The sequence below is a fragment of the Mustelus asterias genome, chromosome 14 (assembly GCF_964213995.1).
Source record: "Mustelus asterias chromosome 14, sMusAst1.hap1.1, whole genome shotgun sequence".
NCBI lineage: Eukaryota > Metazoa > Chordata > Chondrichthyes > Carcharhiniformes > Triakidae > Mustelus > Mustelus asterias.
This window is the reverse complement of record NC_135814.1, coordinates 89,341,613-89,363,493: the sequence shown is the minus strand read 5'-3', so window position 1 is coordinate 89,363,493 and position 21,881 is coordinate 89,341,613. Positions and strand designations below refer to the sequence as shown.

Below are 21,881 nucleotides of genomic sequence, written 5' to 3'. Positions count from 1 at the left end.
GGAATAGTTCCACTCTGCTGATGGTTAAAGGATCTGACCCCTCACCCCACTCTCTCCCACCTTACTTTGGCTGGCTCAGACTATGAGCCAGGCTGTCGAACGCTCAGCAGATTACAGGGGCAAGGGCAGTACTTTCTAATGCATTCCCCTCGGTCGATCACAATAGCTGCCTGGGCTCACTGAGTATTTCCAGCTTCTTCTGTTTTTGTCTTCAGCGTTCCAAAATTAAAATGAGAGCCAACGGGGGGGGGGGGGGGGGTGAAATCAGGAAGCACTCATTCTACACAAAGGCAAGTGGGGATCTGGACCTCTTTTCTAAAAACTTGTGGATGCTAGGTCAATACTGGGTCACACTTTCTGGACCGATAGGCTTTTATTGGATATGAGGAGATATGGAGCAAAGTCATGTAGATTGAGGTAAAGATCAGCCATGATCTGATTGAGTGGCAAGACAGGTTCGAGGGACTGAACTGTTTCTATCTTCCTATTATTTAAAATTATTTTTTCATGGGATGTGCTGGCTAGGCCAGCATTTATTGAAAAGGTGATGGTGAGCCACCTTGTTGAACTGCTGTGGTTCATGTGGTACAGGTACGCCCACAGTGCTGTTAGGATGGGAGTTCCAAGACTTTGACCCAATGACAGTGAAGGAACGGTTTGAAGATATCATGTCTGGGATGGAGAAGCCCTTGTTTAGACCACTGGACTAACAAGTGCCTTTTCATCCCATCTTGCTTGTCTCATTACCCTAATAAACTGCCTGCTCATATTTCCACCCCCACCCTCAGTAATACTGAGCGCTGCTGACGAACTGTGTTGCCCAGAATTCACAGGGCATTTTGTGGTTAAACTCCTTCCAATCCCGCAGTCCATTTGCCATTGGGTGGAGCTGGATATCCTGACCAGTTAGCTTATGTACATCTGACGTATTCAGGTACGCTCTACTTCATTGCTTCCTCTTCATCGAAGAGCTTCAGGAGAAGTGCTCCCCCATGAACCGTGGCCCACTTTGGTCTCTCTTTACCCAGCACGCTTATCAGTGAGTCTTGGGTCGGTGCAGCAATGCAGCCTAGTGTTGGTCCATGGTAACCCTGAGCCTTACACTCCATGCAAAAAAACGATTTAAGACTTGCGATGCCTTGTCCATCTTCTTTGCACTTTTGCTTCTTGTAGATTCTCGACATTTATACAGTATGAAGTGTCAAACAAAAATAAAATGTGAATGTTTATACTAGCCACGTTATTCAACAAAGTGGATCCCTGCCATACTTGATTGAAATGATAGTGAACTCTACAATTACTTCATCACAGAATTCTGCAGAACAACGAAGAGGATCTGAGTCTTTGTGTTATTGCAGTATCTTCCCACGGGAAATCTAGATAGTCTTCGTCTGTTTATTTCTTCTTTTCCATGTTCTTTTTCTCCGGGTGCCTGTCGCCTCCCTCACCAGGTGGATGAGCTGCAGGCTTTCCCTCTCCGGACAGTGGCATCGGAGCACTCGGCTTCGGAGGAGTCGCATTCCGATTCTCCAAAGTGCATGGGGTTCTGGAGTGGACACAAACATTAAAGATCAGGGCTGACAACGGCACACAATCTCCACATTCCCTGTCCCTTCCTCCCCAGACACTGCATCCCACCGGGATAGGCCTCATCAAACACCAGGCGATTTCCAGCACCTCACCCAAATGGTCAGCCTGGAATGTGTGTCAGGGAACCAGCAGCAACCATGGGTAACACCAGAGTCAAACCGACCCCCGCTCTTGCCCTTACTGGAACCGGCCAAGGACCGACACTGGCTGAAATGATAGCATTGTAAACACTGAGAATAAAATGGGATCAACGGAAAACTCTCCAAAACACAGCAGCAGCTGCAGCCCGGAATGCCAGGCTGGCCATATTTCCTCAGTCATTTCTGAGCCTTCCTGAAGAACAAAAGCTCAGTTTCATATCCAGCTCTCACTGGACAGATCATCAAATACTCCTGAGTATCAGTATTGAAAATGACCAACTCCAACAGCAGAGACTGGGAAATGGCAACTTCAAGGGCACAAGCCCATCTTTTACAGGATGAAGGTTTCCCGCGGCTCTAATGGGAGCTGGAGAATGCGCAGCCTGGTTGGCAGAGTGAGATGAGGCAGATAAGCTTCAGCCTTAACAAAGGTGGGTGCCACATCCATAAGGTGTCAACGCAATGACCAACCTCACCCGAAATGGTGGGTGGACACCTGTGTTCAAGGTCCCCAGATAATGGGGAGCTCTCTTATAACCCCCAGAGTCGCAGGAGGGGTTAATGTGGGAGAACTCTGCTGGTGAGTGCAATCGCAGCCTATCTGCTGGATCACTGCCCGAGGAACTTTGATCCCTCGCCTCCTGCGTCCCCGCACGATGGGGGAATATCAACTTGGAATAAAGTATCAACTGGAGTGACAAAAGCAGACGGCAAGAAGAGAAAACTAGTACGAAATAGGGTTGTCTGAACAGAAGTAGATCAATTAGCCCCTCCATCCTGTTGTCATTCCATTAGATCATGTAGAAGCACAAAATCCTAAACTGATACTTCCCTCCAGTGGGTGAGGCATTACATCAATGCCTCATCTGCTTTCTCAGGGGAAAACCTGGGACAAGTGCAGGAAAATGGGATTACTGTGCCTTTAATGGTAGGTATTGTCAGTGCAGACTCGATGGGTCTTTTTTGCGCTGTATGACTCTATGACTAAGAACAGAGGAGTTATCATAGATCATAGAACCCTCACAGTGGAGAAGAGGCCATTTGGCCCATTGAGTCTTCACTAACTCTCTGACAGACTATCTTTCCCAGATCTTCTCCCCTCCCCTACCCCTGTAACCGTACACATTTACCATGGCTATTGGTATTGGGGAAATTTAGCATGGCCAATCCACATAACCTGCACATCTTTGGAGTGTGGAAGGAAACCCGGAGCACCCGGAGGAAACCCACGCAGACATGGGGAGAACATGCAAACTCCACACAGACAGTGACCCGAGGCTGGAGTTGCACTCGGGTCCCTGGAGCTGTAAGGAAGCAGTGCTAACCACTGTGCCACCGTGCTGCCCAGAGTCCCAATATTTATCCCTCAATCTACATCACTAAAACAGCTCATCTGGTTGTTTATCTCATTGCTGTGTGTGAAAGCTTGCTGCATAAATTGGCTTCATGTCTTTCCTACATTACGACTTCACAGACACTGAAAAGGCACATTATTGGCTGTAAACCATCTTGAGCATCCCAAGGTGATGAAAGGGGATACAGTCCAAAGATGTGTGAGTTAGGTAGATTGGCCATGCTAAATTACCTGTTAGGGTCAGGAGGACTAGCTATCGTAAATGCATGGGGTTATGGGGATAGGGCCTGGTGGGATTGTGGCCGGTGCAGACTCGATAGGCCGAATGGCCCTCTTCTGCACTGTAGAGATTCTATGATATAAATTCAAGTCTTTCCTGTCTGGCTGATTTTTACTATTCTAGAATAATATCGCATTAATGGTGATCATATGGGCACCTTGCCTGTGCTGGCACTTTGAAATAGCTAACCAATTAGTCTCCTTTTCCTGCTCTTATCCCATAACCCTGGATATCTGCGTTGTGCGGAAACTGATAGCCAAGTTCCGCACACATGAGGACGGCCTCAACCGGGATCTTGGGTTCATGTCACACTATCTGTAACCCCCACGACTTGCCTGGGCTTGCAAAATCTCACTAACTGTCCCAGCTGGAGACAATACACATCTCTTTAACCTGCGCTTAACCCTCTCTCCACTCACATTGTCTGTACCTTTAAGACTTGATTATCTGTAAAGACTCGCATTCCAACCATTATATTGTAAATTGAGTTTGTGTCTTTATATGCCCTGTTTGTGAACACAACTCCCACTCACCTGATGAAGGGGCAGCGCTCCGAAAGCTTGTGGCTTGTGCTACCAAATAAACCTGTTGGACTTTAACCTGGTGTTGTGAGACTTCTTACTGTGCTTACCCCAGTCCAACGCCAACATCTCCACATCATGCCAACACGTCTGCCATTGGAAATGGTTGTCCCATATTTACGCAATCAAAGCCCACCCTTTGTGATTTTGATGACCTCTATTTAATCGCCTTCCCTACTATAAGGATTTTAACCCCAGATTCTCTAATATCTCTACATCCTGAAGTTCCCCATTCCCAGTATGATTCTAGGAAATCTCTTCTGCACCCTCTCCAAGGCCTTGAGATTCTTCCTGAAGTGTGATGCCCAGAATTGTGCACATTATTTCAGTTGGGACCTAACCAATGATTCATAAAGGTTTAGTATAACTTCCTTAATTTGGGACCAAATGTCTCTATTTGGCCAAAGGATCCTGTGTACTTTCCTAACAACCTAATGAATTTGTTTGCTACATTTAAAGAGGTGTGTGTGCACACTCCCTTATTCTCTCTCTTGGGCCACTCTCTGGAGATGAGAACTGGTGAGAATGAGCTTGGAAACTAATGATGAGAATCTCACTTCATAGCAGTGCTCCTCTGCGCACAGTTTCCCGAGCGATATCTGAGTTTTCACCCTGCGGACAGCAGACTCTTTGTCAGACAGTCCATCCGACTGCATGGATATCTCGATGGGAATTTCCGGAGTGTGTGACAGCATGTCGTCCAGTTTGTCTTCCAGCCGGTCGTCGTTGTTGTTGCTCAGCCCGTCCGGAGTGCCACTGTGCGAATGGTCACTGGTGTTGCCTTCCTCCCCGTCTGACACGGAGAAGTTCTCCGAGCTAAAGGTGGAGTAGGACTGACAGCTGCTCATACAGCGGTGGGGCCTGCAGAGTACAGAGATCAACACAGTGAGAGAAACCCAGCAAAACACATTGTCAGCACCCTGCAAGGTACACCATGCTGGTTAAAATGCTTTCCCCTCTGGGACCTCCTTTCAGAACAGACCAAATTCTCTCTTGGTCTGCAACCGACTGAGGCTGAAAACAAAATGAGTTTAGATCATCTCACCGCAGTTTCTATTGGCACCAGGATAGGAATGAATCATTCCCTATGGCCTAGTCTGTATAGGAGCTGACACTGAGGCACAAATGGATCATAAAGAACCAGGCAGCAGGGAATGTTCCCTTTTCTCACTGTGCAGTCTACACATTGTACACTGAGATACATGTGAATTATCAATGCCCACTACACCATCAATACTTAGCTGGGGTCAAAACCAACATTCTATTTTGCCTTCTCCCCCCAACCAGAAACTGGACAGGTTGGTGTGAATTTCATTTCTAAGTCACTTCTGGTTGTGGTAATGATTCATGGACAATATCTGAACCCTATAACAGGATTAAACTCTTTTAACCAGCTTTAGAAGTGGCATACTCCTAGACCCTTCAACTCATTGATTAAATGTACCACCATGTCTTAAGCTGAACCAATAATAATATAAATAGGAGCCCCTTGAGCCTGTTCCACTGTTCACTGAGATCACGGCTAATCTGCACCTCACAGTATGTTCCTGTATTTGATCCTGGAATACTCTACCTAACAAAAACCCATTGATTTCAGTCTTGGAAATTTCTAGCATCTATGGCCTTTTTTTGGGGGGTGGTGGGGAGTGGTGTGGGGGGGGGGGTGGTTCTAGATTTCAATATCCTTTATGTTTGCAAGTGCTTCCTGTCTTCACTTTTAAATAGGTCAGTGCTAATTGTAAGTTTGTTCTATTTTGCATGAATCCCTTAATCATTGCAAATACCTTCATGAGATCTTCCCTCACCCACAACTAACTCTACTCAAGGGAATATGTAACTATCTCCATAATTCACCACCTTAAACATAAATATCAGTCTGCACTGCATCCCTGCAAGGTCGATATATCCTTCTCGAGGTATACTGTCTGAAACTGGATGCAGTACTTTCGATGTGATCTTAGCAAGGCTCTGGGACTGAAGGATAATTTCCAGCCTTATATATTTCAACTCCTTTGAGATAAAGCCAAACTTCCCATTAGCTTTATAATTAAGTTTTTTGGCTGTCTACTAGCTTTCTTTAATAATTTGTGTATACGGACACTGTTTGCTCCTCCATAACCCCTGGTCTCTCGCCATTAAGATGATATTTCAATCCATTAAAAAGACTCAGATACGTCTTTCTTGATTCACTGCAGATGATGTTAGACTTTCCCATAATGAACACCAGGTTCCACAGATTTGTCCACTCATTTAATCTGTCTCCACCCCTTTGCAATTTCTCTCTGTTGTCTACACAAATTCCAGTGCCTCTTAACTTAGTGACATCTGAAAACTTTGAAATGCAACTTCCGATTTTTTCATCCAAGTCAGTCACAGATATAGAGAAAAGCAAGCTCCCAGCACAGATCCATGGGGAAAAACGCTTGTTACACATCCAACCAATGTTTACCATTACCCTCTGCCTCCTACCAATCTTTGTCACCTGGGGCGACATGGTGGCACAGTGGTTAGCACTGCTGCCTCACAGCTCCAGGGACCCAGGTTCAATTCCTGGCTAGGGTGACTGTGTGGAGTTTGCACGTTCTTCCCGTGTCTGAGTGGGTTTCCTCCCACAGTCCAAAGGTGTGTCAGGGGGACTAGCTAGGGTAAATGCATGGGGTTATGGGGATAGGGCCTGGGTGGGATTGCGGTCGGTGCAGACCCGATGGGGCGAATGGCCTCCTTCTGCATAGTAGGATTCTATGATTTCTAAGCACCATGCCAAATGCCTTCTGGAAATTCATATAGGACAACATTCATAGGCACCCCACCCCCAATCCACCATGTCAGTGGCATCCTCAAAACATTCAACTAGATTCATTATGCAGGCCGTGCCTTTCCCAGATCCAAACTAATTCTGTAATCAGCTCATACATTTCCAAATACTCAGCCAATCCTTCCCTGACGACGATCTTTTAACTGACCTTAAACGGATATGTCTGGATTCTCCTTTCCTTCCTTCTTAAACAATGGGGTGATATAACAATCCTCAGCCACAGTTATAATATAGAGTGCTTGGGGAAATTAGAACCCCAGCCAGTTTCAATTTCCTCATCTATTTAATACCCAAGGTTAGAAACCATCAGGTACTGGAAATCTGTCTATCTTAAGCTGCTTTATTTTCTCTAATATAGTGTGTAACACAATGAGTAAATTTGACTTACTTTTCTGTTCCTTAAAGCGCTGATTATTTCATCCTCTTTCTCTACTGTGAAAATGGATAGAATGTGCTCATTTAACAAGCCTACTGCTCGCTACCCTGTTATCCACACTAACTTCAACTGCAGCTGCCTTTAATGGGCCTGTGTTCCCCTTAACTACTCACTTTCTATTAACATGTTTAGACAAACATTTGCTGTTCATTTTCATATAGGGCTTGAAAGTTTTTTCCTATTCCTGTTTGCATCTTTATTATATTCTTTGTACCCTTTTTGTTGCTTTTATAGCATTCCCAGTCTGCAGTTTGTGTAGAGGTACTCAGGTTGAAATTTTAACTCAATCAAAATCTGTTTGGTTACAGAGTTAAAATTGGCGATATTGTCAGAGCCCAGGTAGTTTATAGGGTAGAGTTGACCTTAGGAAGGGTTCCTGCTCTTGATTACTAAAGCAGTGACTCCTGCTGGAAAGTGTGACGGACAGGCAGGCCACAGCCATGATGCCTCCTACAGTTGAAAGTCCTTCAAATCACAATTGCCTGCACATGGGGTTCTTTTGTGCAGCTGGGACTTGTCCTCTCAAGACTCTCCTGTTCATTCATTGAAGAAACATAGAAACATAGAAGATAGGAACAGGAGGAGGCCATTTGGCAAATCGAGCCTGCTCCGCCATTCATTACGATCATGGCTGATCGTCCAACTCAACAGCCTAATCCTGCTTTCTCCCCATAATCTTTGATCCCATTCATCCCAAGTGCTATATCTACCCATCTCTTGAATACATTCAATGCTTTGGCATCAACTACTTTCTGTAGCAATGAACTCCACAGGCTCACCACTCTTTGGGTGAAGAAATGTCTCCTCATCTCTGTCCTAAATCGTCTACCCAAATCCTCAGACTGTGACCCTGGTTCTGGACTCCTCCACCATCGGGAACATCGTACCTGCATCTACTCTGTCTAGTCGTGTTAGAATTTTATAAGTCTCTATGAGATCCCCCCCTCATTCGTCCAGCGAAAACGATCCTGACCTGGTCAATCTCTCCTCACATATCAATCCCGCCATCCCCGAAATCAGCCTGGTAAACCTTTGCCGCACTCCCTCGAGAGCAAGAACATCCTTCCTCAGAAAAGGAAACCAAAACTGCACACAGTATTCTAAGTGTGGCCTCACTCACCAAGGCCCTGTATAATTGCAACAACACACGTAGACATGGCTCAGCTGGCAGATTTCTTCAGAGAGGCATTGCATGAAGCCTCACTGAATTAACGGACATTTGTGCTGGCATTGGGCCTGCAGGAATGGAGTCTGAAGGCCATCCTGTAAAACTGCACATCCTTGGGTGGTCTGTTGTAAAGTTTTGATCTTTCCCTTCAGGTGAAAGTGTTCAGCATTGTGAGCTCTAAGTGGCACCCTGCAAATGGCAGGAGGAAAGACCAAAATCTTTGGTCTGCTACAATCTCAACAGGGGCCTTGTCTGCAACCCTTGACCCTGGGAGGGCAGCAGAAACCTATGAGGTGGGCATCAGATAAGGGAAAGAAACATGTTTATTTACAGATAAAGACTAAACAGAGGCTTGCAGCCTCATGGCTGCAGTCAGCTCCCAAGAAGGTTCTGGAACAGAAATCTGATCCCCCAACCCTGCTCCCTGATTGGTTCCCCACGTCCTGTGACCCTTACTCTGCGGGTGAATCCTTAAGAGGACAATCACCACAATGACACAGTTCTTTCTCATGGTCCCTGGTCCCCATGCATTGAAGATCTACAGCAGATCTGGACTGGAGTCCCAGTGATGATGTGGGAAACATTGGTGGCCACAACTGAGGAAGAGATGGGGGACTGTCAGTCGGAGGATGAAGGAAGAGAAAGGACTCTGTCAAACCGGCCCTGGATGGGAACAAGGAGAGACTCCAAAACTACAAAGGGCAAGTCTGATGCAGTGAGACAGGGTCCTCCGGCCTCTTAGGTTGTCTATGAGAAACTGAGGCCCACAGTAAACGTGTGGCTGAAAGTGGTATGGGAGGCAGGGGTTTTGCTTCATTGGCCACAGGGGGAAAAAGGAGCTGTTTCATTGGGATAGGCTACATGTAAACTGGCTGAGATCATTTTTCTGGTGAATCAGATGACTAGGTTGATAGACAAACTCATGCAGCAGTGGCTGTGGGATGACTCAGGGAAGGGTGAATCTAAAAGCAGCTAGAGAACTATGGAGGCTGTATAGCAGAGCAGCGATCTGGGTAAAAAATAAACCGTCAATTGGGTGTTACTGGCCAAGGTGATATCTGGGAGAAGTTGAAAATTAATTATTTTAAAGGCACTATGTTTGAAGCATTCACGACAAAATAGATGAATTAATAGCAGTGTGAAATTAATGGATTTAATCTAATAACAGCCAGGAGGAAGTCCTGGCTGCAGAGTCCCATATTTGGGAATTAAAGAACACTTGACTTGTCCACAGAGACAGACAAAATTGAAAAGGAGAAGCAGATGCTTTGATAATAAATGATGGGATAAAGATAGAGATTATCTGATCTTTGCATATTAAGATTTAGAATCAATTTGGCTTGGAACTAAGAAACAAGAAACACTGGTGGGAGTATTTACATGCACCCTAACAACTGCTATAAATCAAGAAATTAGAGGTACATGTAACAAAGGTAATATGACAACCATGGGAGATCTTAATCTTCATTTAGATTTATACAAAATTTGCAGTACTTGTGTGGACGGCGAATTTATGAAATGCATTCAAGGTAGTTTTCTAGATCAGTATGTCAAGAAACTAACTAGGGACCAGGCTATTTTAGATGTAGAACTGAAATAAAAAAACCTTGTAGTAAAGGAGCAACTAGGGAATAGTGATCATAGCATACGGTGATAGAAAAACAGCATTAGAATTTGGTATGGAGTTTGAGAATGATTTAGTTAAGTCCAAAACTAGGGTCTTAAATCTGAACAAAGTAAAGAATGGAGGGATGAGGGACAATTTGGCTAAAATAGATTGGGAAACTGGATTAAAGGATATAATGGTATAGAAGCAATAGTAAACATTTAAATAGTTAATTCATAATTTACAGTAATTCTAATCCCCTTAAAGAATAAAACATGATGGCAATAGATGACTATGTGGGGGGTTGGATTAGTAAGTTTGTGGATGACACAAAGATTGGCTGGGTGGTTAACAGTGAGACTGAGTGTCTTGGGCTACAAGAAGATATAGACAGAATGGTCAAATGGGCAGATAAGTGGCAGATGGAATTTAACCCTAAAAAGTGTGAGGTGATGCACTTTGGAAGGTATAATTTGACAAGGAAGTTTTCAATGAATGGTAGGACACTAGGAAGTTCTGTGGAACAAAGGGACGTTGGCGTGTTTGTCCACAGATCTCTGAAGGCAGAAGGGCATATTAGTGCGGTGGTGAAAAAGGCATATGGGACACTTGCCTTTATTAATCGAAGCATTGATTACAAAAGCAGGGAAGACATCTTGGAGTTGTATAGAACTTTGGTGAGGCCACAGCTAGAGTACTATATGCAGTTCTGGTTGCAACATTATTAGGAAGGATGTGATTGCACTGGAGGGGGTCCAGAGGAGATTCACCGGGATGCTGCCTGGATGGAACATTTAAGTTATTCAGAGAGGTTGGATAGACTTGGGTCATGTTCATTGGAGCAGAGAAGATTGAGGAGGTGACCTCATCGAGGTGTACAAGATTATGAGGGACATGTCCTCTTGAGAGTGGACAAAGAGCAGCTGTTCCCTTTAGTTAAAGGGTCAGTCATGAGGGTACATAGATTCAAGGTGAGGGGCAGGAGGTTTAGGGGGATGTAAGGAAAACATTTTCACCCAGAAGGTGGTGACAGTCTGGAATGCGCTGCCTGGGAGGCTGGTAGAAGCGGGTTGCCTCACATCCTTTAAAAAGTACCTGGATGAGCACTTGGCATGTCATAATATTCAAAGCTATGGGCCAAGTGCTGATAGATGGGATTAGGTGGGAGTTCAGGTGTTTCTAACATGTTGGTGCAGACTCGATGGGCCGAAGGGCCTCTTCTACACTGTACGATTCTATGGTCCAACCAAGTTTAAAGTTTATTTATTAGTGTCACAAGTAGGCTTACATTAACACTGCAATGAAGTTACTGTGAAAACCATGGCTAACAGAAGATAGTTTGAGATAGAGATACTTTAAAGATAACATTTGATTCAAGGAAAACATTTATAATGTTGCGAGAAAGAGTATAAACCTAAGGATTGAGAGGATTTTAAAATCCAATAAGGAAATACCAAAAAATTGATAAAGGGAGTGAGTAAACTGGTAGAGGCATGAAAAGAATTGTAAAAGCCTCCATCGAGATGTAAAAAGGAAGAGATTAGAAAAAGTAAGTGAGTCCTTTAGAGGCAGAGACAACAGAAACTATAATGAGAAATAAGGGAACAACAGAAACATTAAACAAGTACTCTGTATCTGTCCTAACAAATACACAGTGCTTCATAAAAAGCGTTCTGGAAGTACCGGCAAACTAAGGCTCTATTGAAAATGAGGTAATTAGGGATATTATTAAACTTTGGGATATTATTATTAGTTAAAAAAAGGTCTGGAGAAATTAATGAGACTAAAAGCCAACAAACACCCAGCACCTTGTGTGACATTAGTGTACCTTTAAGACATTTTTTTTTTAAATCACGTACTCTGCATGTTGTCAGCAAACTTTTTCAGTTTGTTTTTCTCATTGTTGCTGGACTGTCTACGAGAGTCTTTTTATTGCTGCTTAAATGGGGGAGTTTATTTTTACTGAAATGTTTATGACTCTGCATTGTTAGGAGAAAATGTGGTTGGAAGATCAGGTGACAGGAGTTCTTTTGTTTTCAGTTTGAGCTGCTGTTTTGAGTTTTAGAAGGGGCATCAAGCTGAAAAGACGTCTCTCTCTCCCTGGTTTTGGAAATTCTGCTGGTTAGCTGAGAGCAAGGGCTTGCCTAGAGTCTCTGGTGTTTTGGGAAGCTGTTCTGAGTCTATCCAGAACTGCAGACTTCATCCAAAGATCTCAAGTCCAGTACCATGTGCGCAATAGTCTTTGCTGTGTTAAAGCTGTAAAAAGGATCTTTTGTCTCTAGGATTGGTTTGATTGGAACATATTAGATATATTTGTTAAGGGTTATACATTATAGTGGTTGTTTTGTTTCTTGTTTGTAATAAGAGTATAATTTTCTAAGTATTCATGTTAACTATATTCTTAAATAAGCTTTGTTTGATAAAAGCTCCCTATTGGGTCATTTGAACTATACCTGAAGTGAAACCTATCATGATTATCCTAGCCAAATTCAAGATGCAAAACTTATGATCCAGGTGGGCTCCACTTTGGAGTTTCTGACCTGAACCAAAACCCTTGGCACATACAACTTCGGGTTTGAAAAGAGATAGCTACAGAGGTGGTGGATACATTGGTTTTGATCTTACAAAATTCCCTCGATTCTAGAACAGTGTCCTGGGATTGGAAGGCAGGACACATATTTTCACTATTCAAGAAAGGAAAAACAGAATAAACAAGAACATATAGGCCAGTTAGCCTGACATCGGTAGAAGGGAAACTGCTCATTAAGGAAATGATAACAGCGAACTTAGAAAATCATGACGTGTTTGTGCAGCGTCAACACAAATTTATGACAAGCCAATTGTGCTTGAAAAGTCTGTTTTTGAGGATTTAATCAGTAGGATGGAAAAGGGGGAACCAATTAATGCAGTGTATTGAGATTCTCAGAAAGCGTTCAATAAAGTGCCACACTATAAGATATTGGAGCAGAATTAGGCCATTCAGCCCAGCAAGTCTGCTCCGCCATTCAACCATGGCTGATAAGTTTCGCAACTCCATTCTCCACTTTTTCTCCATAACCTTTGATCCCCTTACCAATCAAGCACCTCTCCATCTCTGTCTTAAATTCACTCAATGACCTGGCCTCCACAGCCTTCTGTGGCAATGAATCCCATAGATTCACCACCTCATCTTGGGTTCTAAAGGGTCGCCCCTGTGCGCTCTGAGACTGTGCTCTCAGATCCCAGTCTCTCCTACTCATGGAAACATCTTCGCCATGTCCACTCTTTCCAGGTCTTTCAGTATTCTGTAAGTTTCAATGAGGTTATTAGACAAAATTAGAGCTCAGAGGATTGGGGGAGGATAATATATTAGTACGGACTGAGGATTTGTTAAGGAGAAAAAGCAGACAGGTTGGCAGGCTGTACCTAGTGGGCTACCATAGGAATAAATGTTCTCGGCTATCTACAATGTAGATCAATGACTCGGATGAGGGATTGAGTATCATGTCACCAAGACAAGACAAAGTTATGTGGGAAAGTAAGCAGGACACAAACAGGCTGCAAAAGGATTTAGACAAGCTAAGTGAGTAGCACGAATGTGACAGATGTAATATAATGTGGAGAAGTGTGGATTATCCACATTGGTAGGAAAAAAAGAATAGCAGAATATTTTCTAAATATTGAGAATGGATAATGTTTGCATTAGAGGGACCTGGGTGAACTTGTATGTGAATCATAGAAAGTTAAAATGCAGGTACACCAAGTAAATAAAAAATAAACATATGTTAGCCTTTATTACAAAAAGATTGAAGCATATGCATAAAGAAATCTTAGTGTACCTGTGAAGGGCCTTGCTAAGACCCTGTTTGCGTGTAGTTTTGGACTCCTTATTTAAGGACATGTTTGCCTTAGAGGAAGTGAAATTAAAATTCACCGGACTGATTCCTGGGAAAGGGGATTTTTTTAAAAATTCTCTCGAGAGACATGGGCGTCGCTGGCTGGCCAGCATTTATTGCCCATCCCCAGTTGCCCTTGAGAAGGTGGCGGTAAGCTGTCTCCTTGAATACCTGCAGTCCAGGTACTGTGGGTTGACCCACAATACCATTGGGGAGGGAATTCCAGAATTTTGACCCAGCGACTGCGATGGAATGACGATATGGCACGGTGGCACAGCGGTTAGCATTGCTGCCTCACAGCGCCAGGGACCCAGGTTTGATTCCCGGCTTGGGCCACTGTCTGTGTGGAGTTTGCACGTTCTCCCTGTGTCTGTGTGGGTTTCCTCCGGGTGCTCCGGTTTCCTCCCACAGTCTAAAAGACGTGCTAGTTAGGTACATTGACCCGAACAGGCACCGGAGTGTGGCGACTAGGGGAATTTCACAGTAACTTCATTGCAGTGTTAATGTAAGCCTTACTTGTGACTAATAAATAAACTTTTTTAGTTCCAAGTCAGGATGGTAAGTGGCTTGGAGGGAAACTTGCAGGTGGTGGTGTTCCATGTATCTGCTGTCCTTGTCCTTCTAAATGGAAGTGGTCGTAGGATTGGAAGATGCTGTCTAAGGATTGTTCTGTGAGAAGAGGTTGAGTAGACTTGACCTATATTCCCAAGAGTTTAGAAAAATGAAAAGTAATCTCATTGAAACATATAAAATTCTTGGAAGGGTTTGACGGGGTAGATGCTGGGAGGATGTTTCCCTGGGCTGGGGAACCTCAGGATTGGGATGAGGAGAAATTCCTTCACACAAAGGGTTGCAAACTCCTGGAATTCTTCACTCAAGAGATTTGAGGATGCTCACTTGTTGAGTATATTCAAGTCAGAGATTACTAGATTTTTGGGGGCTAAGGGAGATGGAGATAGTGTTGGAAGGTGAAGCTGAGGTAGCATATCAGCTATTATCTTACTGCTGTCCTGAGGGGCCAAATGGCCTATTCCTGATTATGTTTAAAAACGTTCTTATCTTTATGTTGTTTCTTCAACGGACATCCACCTAGACTCTCTAGATGACAATCAGAAGTCAAAGAGCTCAGCTAACTGATCACAGAACAAGAGTTGCTCTTTCACCGGGTAAAAGGTCAGATCCTTGAGAAAGGGCATACTGACTGCATTGACAATATACTTGAAAAGGATATAATTTCAGGTCTATAGAAAGAGCTGAGGGAGTCGGACTAAATGAATAGCCTGAATAGCCACGGTCGTGGTTAGCACTGCTGCCTCACAGCACCAGTGACCCGGGTTAGATTTCCACCTTGGATGACTGTCCGTGTGGAGTTTGCGCGTTCTCCTCATGTCTGCGTGGGTTTCCACTGGGTGCTCTGGTTTCCTCCCCACTTTCCAAAGATGCGCAGGTTAGGTGGATTGGCCATGTTAAATTGCCCCTTGGTGTCCCAAGATGTGTAGGTTGGGGGGTTTAGTGAGGTAAATATGTGGGGTTACGGGGATAGGGCAGGGAATAGGGCCTGGATAAGGTGCTCTGTTGGACAGTTGATGCAGACTCAGTGGGCTGAATGGTCTTCTTCTGCACTGTAGGGATTCTATGATTCTATTCTATATTTCAATGAATAGCTTTTCAAAGAGCTGGCACAGAATCGATGGTCCAAAGGGCCCCATTCTTTGCTGTAGGATTCCATGATTGTATTTTATGACTGACTGCCAGTCCAGGCTTCAGCCCGATCTCACACCCTGCTTTTAATTGTCAACTAGCGTCAGTCACATGTTCTTGTGCTCAAAGCTACGCCTCACTGTGTAACACTCGGAAGGGGAGGAAATTGTGGGGGATGGGTGCATTTGAAGTCTTACCTCTGTCTGCGGGGAAACTCCACTTCGCTGTCCACCTCTCCCTCCTCTTCCTCGGAGGAGTCGTCTCCATTCTGTGAGCAAATGTGTCCCATTAGCACAGACACCGAAGACACAAGCTTACTTCAGTTATACTAGCTAAGATTCTCACATTCCTAACCACAACTGGATTTGTTGTCCTGTTTAGTCCAACACTGTTGCTTCACACACAGGCACTCAGTTCGGGCAGCCTCATTCCTGCACTGAGTGGAGGTTTGGGCCGTGGGTGAAAATTACGCCTCATTCAGCATCCATTTTGAAATCACAATCAGAAATCCCACAGTAAGAACTGGCACCATTCTGAAGTTGTAACTAATTCACAATATGGAGGAAGCTTTATGCTGTATCTAACCTGCCTGGCTTTGCCCTTGCCTCAGCTGCTCACGCTCCAGTTTTGACATTCCCTGTCAGGCCTTCCATCTTCCATTAATTTGAGCTCATCCAAAGGTCCGCTGCTCGTATCCTAACTCGAACCAAGTCCCGTTTATCCATCATTCCTGTGCTCACATTGGAACCGCTCCATTGATTTGAAAATTCTCATTCTTGTTTTCAAATCCCATCACAGCCCTTTCCCTGTAACTTCCCCCAGCCCCACAACCCTCCCAGATCTCTGCTCTGCTCCAATTCTTCTCTCTTGCACATCCCCAACTTTACTGCAACGTGTTTGAAGCTGCCAGAGTCCTAAACTCTGAAATTCCCTTCTTCCTAAACCTTTCCCCTCCTTTAACCTGAAACCTATTGTTTGACCAAGCTATCGATCACTTGTCGAAATATCAGGGATAGGGCCTGGGTAAGATGCTGTGTCGGAGAGTTGGTGCAGACTCGATGGGCCAAATGGCTTCCTTCTGCACTGAAGGGATTCTATGATTCAGGGGTGGCACGGTGGCACAGTGGCTAGCACTGCTGCCTCACAGCACCAGGGACCTGAGTTCGATTCCTGGCTTGGGTCAACGTCTGTATGGAGTTTGCACAATCTCCTCACATCTGCGTGAGGTTTCTCTGGGTGCTCCGGTTTCCTCCCACAGTCCAAAGATGTGTGGGTTAGGTGGATTGGCCATGGTAAATTGACACTAGTGTTAGGGGGATTAGCAGGGTAAATGTGTGGGGTTACGGGAATAGGGCCTGGGTAGGATTGTGGTTGGTGCAGACTCGATGGGTCAAATGGCCTCCTGCTCTGCAGGGATTCTATGATTCTATCTCTTTAGGTGGTTCAGTGCCAAGTTTTGTTTGATATTGTTGAGGTGTGACACTTTACTATGCTAAAGGTGCTAGATAAAGGTAAGTTGTTGTTGTTCTATCTAATCCATACATGGAGTATTTTTGCTCCAAATATTGGTTTTCCCAGGTTGGAGCGTTTGGATTCTGCTCCAAGAATAGGATTTCTCTCCTGGTGTCAGCGTTGATCTTCAACCCCCTTCCCCCAACCTATTCTGGTAATGAGCTCATCCCCAGGGAGTGTTTGATGTGCCTCTGACCCCTCTACCTGATTTGGGCTGTTACATGATTCAGACTCAGGGCTGAGTGGTACACACTGCTGACAAACCCATGTCCTTCTCACAGATCGCAGATGGTGTAGAATCAACAGCTTGAAATATGTTCTGCTGACAAAACAGTCCTCGAACTGACCCCTTCAGCAGTCAGCGGGATGAGGCGAGTGTAACGTTACATCAAATGATAGCACACGATAGGGTTGCAAGCCAATCCCAACAGGACAAGTATCAGGAGGATGGCACGTTTCCACAGGCTGCCTGAATCTGTGTTGGTGCATGATTCGAGAAAAATGTCAGGAATCTGTCACATGATAACATTTCATGGAGCGCTTCCATTGAGCCAGCTTCCCACTTCCAGCTCCCAATCCCTCTCATTCTTCCCACTTTGTCAATATTATCATTACTACTCCTCCTTCCGGCTTTCATCCCTTGTCTCTCTGAAGTTCCCTCCTCCAGCTTTTTGAAACCAAGGCCATGATACGGCGAGGCAGGGCGGGTGTGAGGGAAATCCAGTGAGACCAAGAACAAGGAGGTTCTGCTGAATTTAACAGCAAGACCTCACTGTCATTTTTATTTTGCTCCCAGCCTGGCAGGGTGGCAAGCTAAATTTTCAATTTTTAACCCCTTCCCTCTCCTGCCCGTTGTTGTGGGATTAATATTGACGCCCAAGATGCACAGAGGCATCTTCTACTCTATCTTTCTCAGGATTTAACCCCTCACTTCTCTTGAACCCTAGTTCCTCCTGCAACCTCAGTAACACACAATCATTTCACCTCTGTTTAAACCTGGCCTGCATTGTGGCCCTCGTTGTAAAAACCATCTGGTCCAATATTAATCACTCCCAGAATTAGAGCATGGAATGTCAAGTGCTAGTTTGGCACTGATACTTCCATTGTGTAAAATATCAGATCCTGAGGTCAGCTGCGTACATTCATCCAGACAACCACTCAAATGTTTTTTGAATACTTTGGATCATATTACCCTGGGAAAGGCATGTGTTAACCCGGGAAAGGGCGTGCGTTACCCCAGGAAAGGGCACGCGTTACCCCGGGAAAGGGTGCTCGTTATCCTGGGAAAGGGCGCGCGTTACCCCAGAAAGGGCACATGTTACCCTGGGAAAGGGTGCTTGTTATCCTGGGAAAGGGCACGCGTTACCCCAGGAAAGGGCACACGTTACCCCAGGAAAGGGTGCTCGGTATCCTGGGAAAGGGCGCACATTACCCCAGGAAAGGGTGCTTGGTATCCTGGGAAAGGGCACGCGTTACCCCGGGAAAGGACACTTGTTATCCCAGGAAAGGGCGCTCGTTACCCCGGGAAAGGGTGCTCGTTAACCTGGCAAAGGAGGCTCGTTATCCCGGGAAAGGACGATCATTAACTCGGGAAACCTGGCCATTTAAAGCTGCTGCTTTGCTGAGAAAGTAGTGAACTTTGAAGAAGAAAAGTTGAAACAGCTTCTGCAATGAGTGAGCGCAGTCTGCCTGGTGCATCCCAGAAAATCACCAATCAACTGATACTGTCTGTTGCAGCGTTTTCCCTCTCTCTCTCCCTGTTCCACTCCATCTATCTGTCTTTGTATCACTCACACTATCTCTCCCAGTCTATCACTGTCAGTCTCTTTCTGCATCATAAAGACTTTATATAAATACAAGGTGTTGGCTCTCTCTCTTGCTTTCTCTTGTTGTCTCAGTGACAGTTTCCACACTGCCTTTCCTAACCGGAGCTGGGTGGAGATCAATTATTTATCTTTGAATTCATAGTCAGGCTCAATTGGATCCTCCTGTTCTATTCCAAGATTTTGAAGGAATAAGCTTGTTCTGTTACTGCCACCGCCCAGCTCTGGGTCCCCCATGGTCACCCCGTCATTAATCTTCTGCATGCCCACCCACCTCATAAAGAAAGGAAGGATAGACTATGAAGCTAGGCTAGCAATTAATATAAAAAATGATAGTAAAAGTTTTTATAAATATATAAAAAGAAATAGAGTGGCTAGAGTGAATGTTGGACCCTTGGAGGATGAGAGGGGGGAGTTAATAGTGGGAAATGAGGATATGGCTGAGTCTTTAAATAAGTTTTTTGTGTCGGTCTTCACGGTGGAGGACACAAATAGTTTGCCAAATATTAACGATAGAGGGTTGGCAGCAGGAGAAATACTTAATACAATTAATGTTACCAGAGAGGCAGTGCTGGGTAGACTAATGGGACTGAAGGTGGACAAGTCCCCGGGTCCGGATGGAATGCATCCCAGGGTATTGAAAGAAATGTCAGAGGTAATAGTGGATGCGTTAGTGATTATTTATCAAAACTCGTTGCATTCTGGGGTAGTGCCGGTTGATTGGAAAACGGCTAATGTTACGCCGCTGTTTAAAAAAGGAAGGAGACAAAAGGCGGGTAACTATAGGCCGGTCAGCTTAACGTCTGTAGTAGGGAAAATGCTGGAATCCATTATTAAAGAGGAGATAGCAGGGCATCTGGATAGAAATGGTTCGATCAATCAGACGCAGCATGGATTCATGAGGGGAAAGTCGTGCTTGACGAACATGTTGGATTTTTATGAAGATGTGACTAGGGCGGTTGATGGAGGAGAACCGGTGGATGCGGTGTTTTTGGATTTCCAAAAGGCGTTTGATAAGGTGCCCCATAAAAGGCTGCTGAAGAAGATTAGGGCACACGGAGTTGGGGGTAGTGTGTTAAAGTGGATTGGGGACTGGCTATCCGACAGGAAGCAAAGAGTCGGAATAAATGGGTGTTTTTCCGGTTGGAGGAAGGTAACTAGTGGCATGCCGCAGGGATCGGTACTCGGGCCGCAACTATTTACCATTTATATAGATGATCTGGAGGAGGGGACGGAGTGTAGGGTAACGAAGTTTGCAGACGACACAAAGATAAGTGGAAAAGTGAATTGTGTGGAGGACGGAGAAGATCTGCAGAGAGATTTGGACAGGCTGAGTGAGTGGGCGAGGATATGGCAAATGGAGTATAACGTTGATAAATGCGAGGTTATACACTTTGGAGGAAATAATAACAAATGGGATTACTATCTCAATGGAAACAAATTAAAACATGCTACCGTGCAAAGGGACCTGGGGGTCCTTGTGCATGAGACGCAAAAGCCCAGTCTGCAGGTACAACAGGTGATCAAGAAGGCAAATGGGATGTTGGCCTATATCGCGAGGGGGATAGAATATAAAAGCAGGGATGTCTTGATGCACCTGTACAGGGCATTGGTGAGGCCGCAGCTGGAATACTGTGTGCAGTATTGGTCCCCTTATATGAGGAAGGATATATTGGCATTGGAGGGAGTGCAGAGAAGGTTCACCAGGTTGATACCGGAGATGAGGGGTTTGGATTATGAGGAGAGGCTGAGGAGATTGGGTTTGTACTCGTTGGAGTTTAGAAGGATGAGGGGGGATCTTATGGAGACTTATAAGATAATGCGGGGGCTGGATAGGGTGGAGGCGGAGAGATTCTTTCCACTTAGTAAGGAAGTTAAAACTAGAGGACACAGCCTCAAAATAAAGGGGGGTCGGTTTAAGACAGAGTTGAGGAGGAACGTCTTCTCCCAGAGGGTGGTGAATCTCTGGAATTCTCTGCCCACTGAGGTGGTGGAGGCTACCTCGCTGAATATGTTTAAAGCGCGGATGGATGGATTCCTGATCGGTAAGGTAATTAAGGGTTATGGGGATCAGGCGGGTAAGTGGTACTGATCCACGTCAGATCAGCCATGATCTTATTGAATGGCGGGGCAGGCTCGAGGGGCTAGATGGCCTACTCCTGCTCCTATTTCTTATGTTCTTATGTTCTTATACTGACACATACTAAAGGAATTCAGTCAGAGTCAGAGGTTTACAGCATGGAAACAGGCCCTTCAGCCCAACTTGTCCTTTTATTTTAACCCCTAAGCTAATCCCAATTGCCCGCATTTGGCCCATATCCCTCTATACCCATCTTACCCATGTAACTGTCTATAGAGTCATAGAGATTTACAGCATGGAAACATGGTCCATGTTCATGTACAACATGGTGCATGACAGGTCAGATGATACCACCCAAAGAACTCTCTCCTCTTAAAGGCTGGAGATTCCGGAGTTCAATTGCCAGTTACAAAACAGAGATCCATATGTTTTCTTGGGTAAGGGTGTCAAGTGCTATGTACAACAGGTGGGTAAATGGGATTGAGGTACAGGTCAGCCATCATCTAACTGAATGGCCTCCTCCTAGCCCAATGTTCCAACTCAGCTACTACATGGTAGGCCAGTGATAGCCTGGGATGTCTCACTTCAGATTCCTGACATTTGGAATGTCTTGAGGTCATGGAAGGCGCTATCTAAATGGAAGTCTATCTTGGGTTTAAAAAAAGAAATAGCCCACAAATTAAGAGTTCATAGAAATTATATAAACCATAGAACACTACAGCACGGAAAGAGGCCATTTGGTCCATTGTGCATGTGCTGGCCATTCCAAAGAGTTATCCAATTAGTCCCACTCCTCTGCTTTCTCCATAACCTTGAATATATTCCCACTTCAAATATTATCAGCTTTCACTTCTGAAACGTACTTAAACCCGTCATCTCCACATTTTCAGATCAGAATATTTTTCTGTGTTCTTTTACCT

General features: G+C 44.8%; 1 protein-coding gene and 1 long non-coding RNA gene across 2 annotated transcripts in view; one reads left to right on the top strand and one right to left on the bottom strand.

Annotated features, from left to right (window-relative positions):
• Positions 1 to 21,881, top strand: part of LOC144503867 (uncharacterized) — a 208,978-nt gene that overhangs the window by 110,027 nt on the left and 77,070 nt on the right. The window lies entirely within an intron of this gene.
• The window catches only part of map3k13 (mitogen-activated protein kinase kinase kinase 13), an 81,897-nt gene continuing 61,351 nt past the window's right edge, over positions 1,336 to 21,881 (bottom strand). Inside the window, exons 12-14 of the mRNA XM_078228869.1 lie at positions 15,744 to 15,814; positions 4,503 to 4,806; positions 1,336 to 1,546 (exon numbers count right to left, since the gene is read on the bottom strand). Coding sequence (XP_078084995.1) covers positions 1,445 to 1,546; positions 4,503 to 4,806; positions 15,744 to 15,814 — 477 coding nt within the window. The 3' untranslated portion in view covers positions 1,336 to 1,444. The remainder of the gene's footprint in view (positions 1,547 to 4,502; positions 4,807 to 15,743; positions 15,815 to 21,881) is intronic.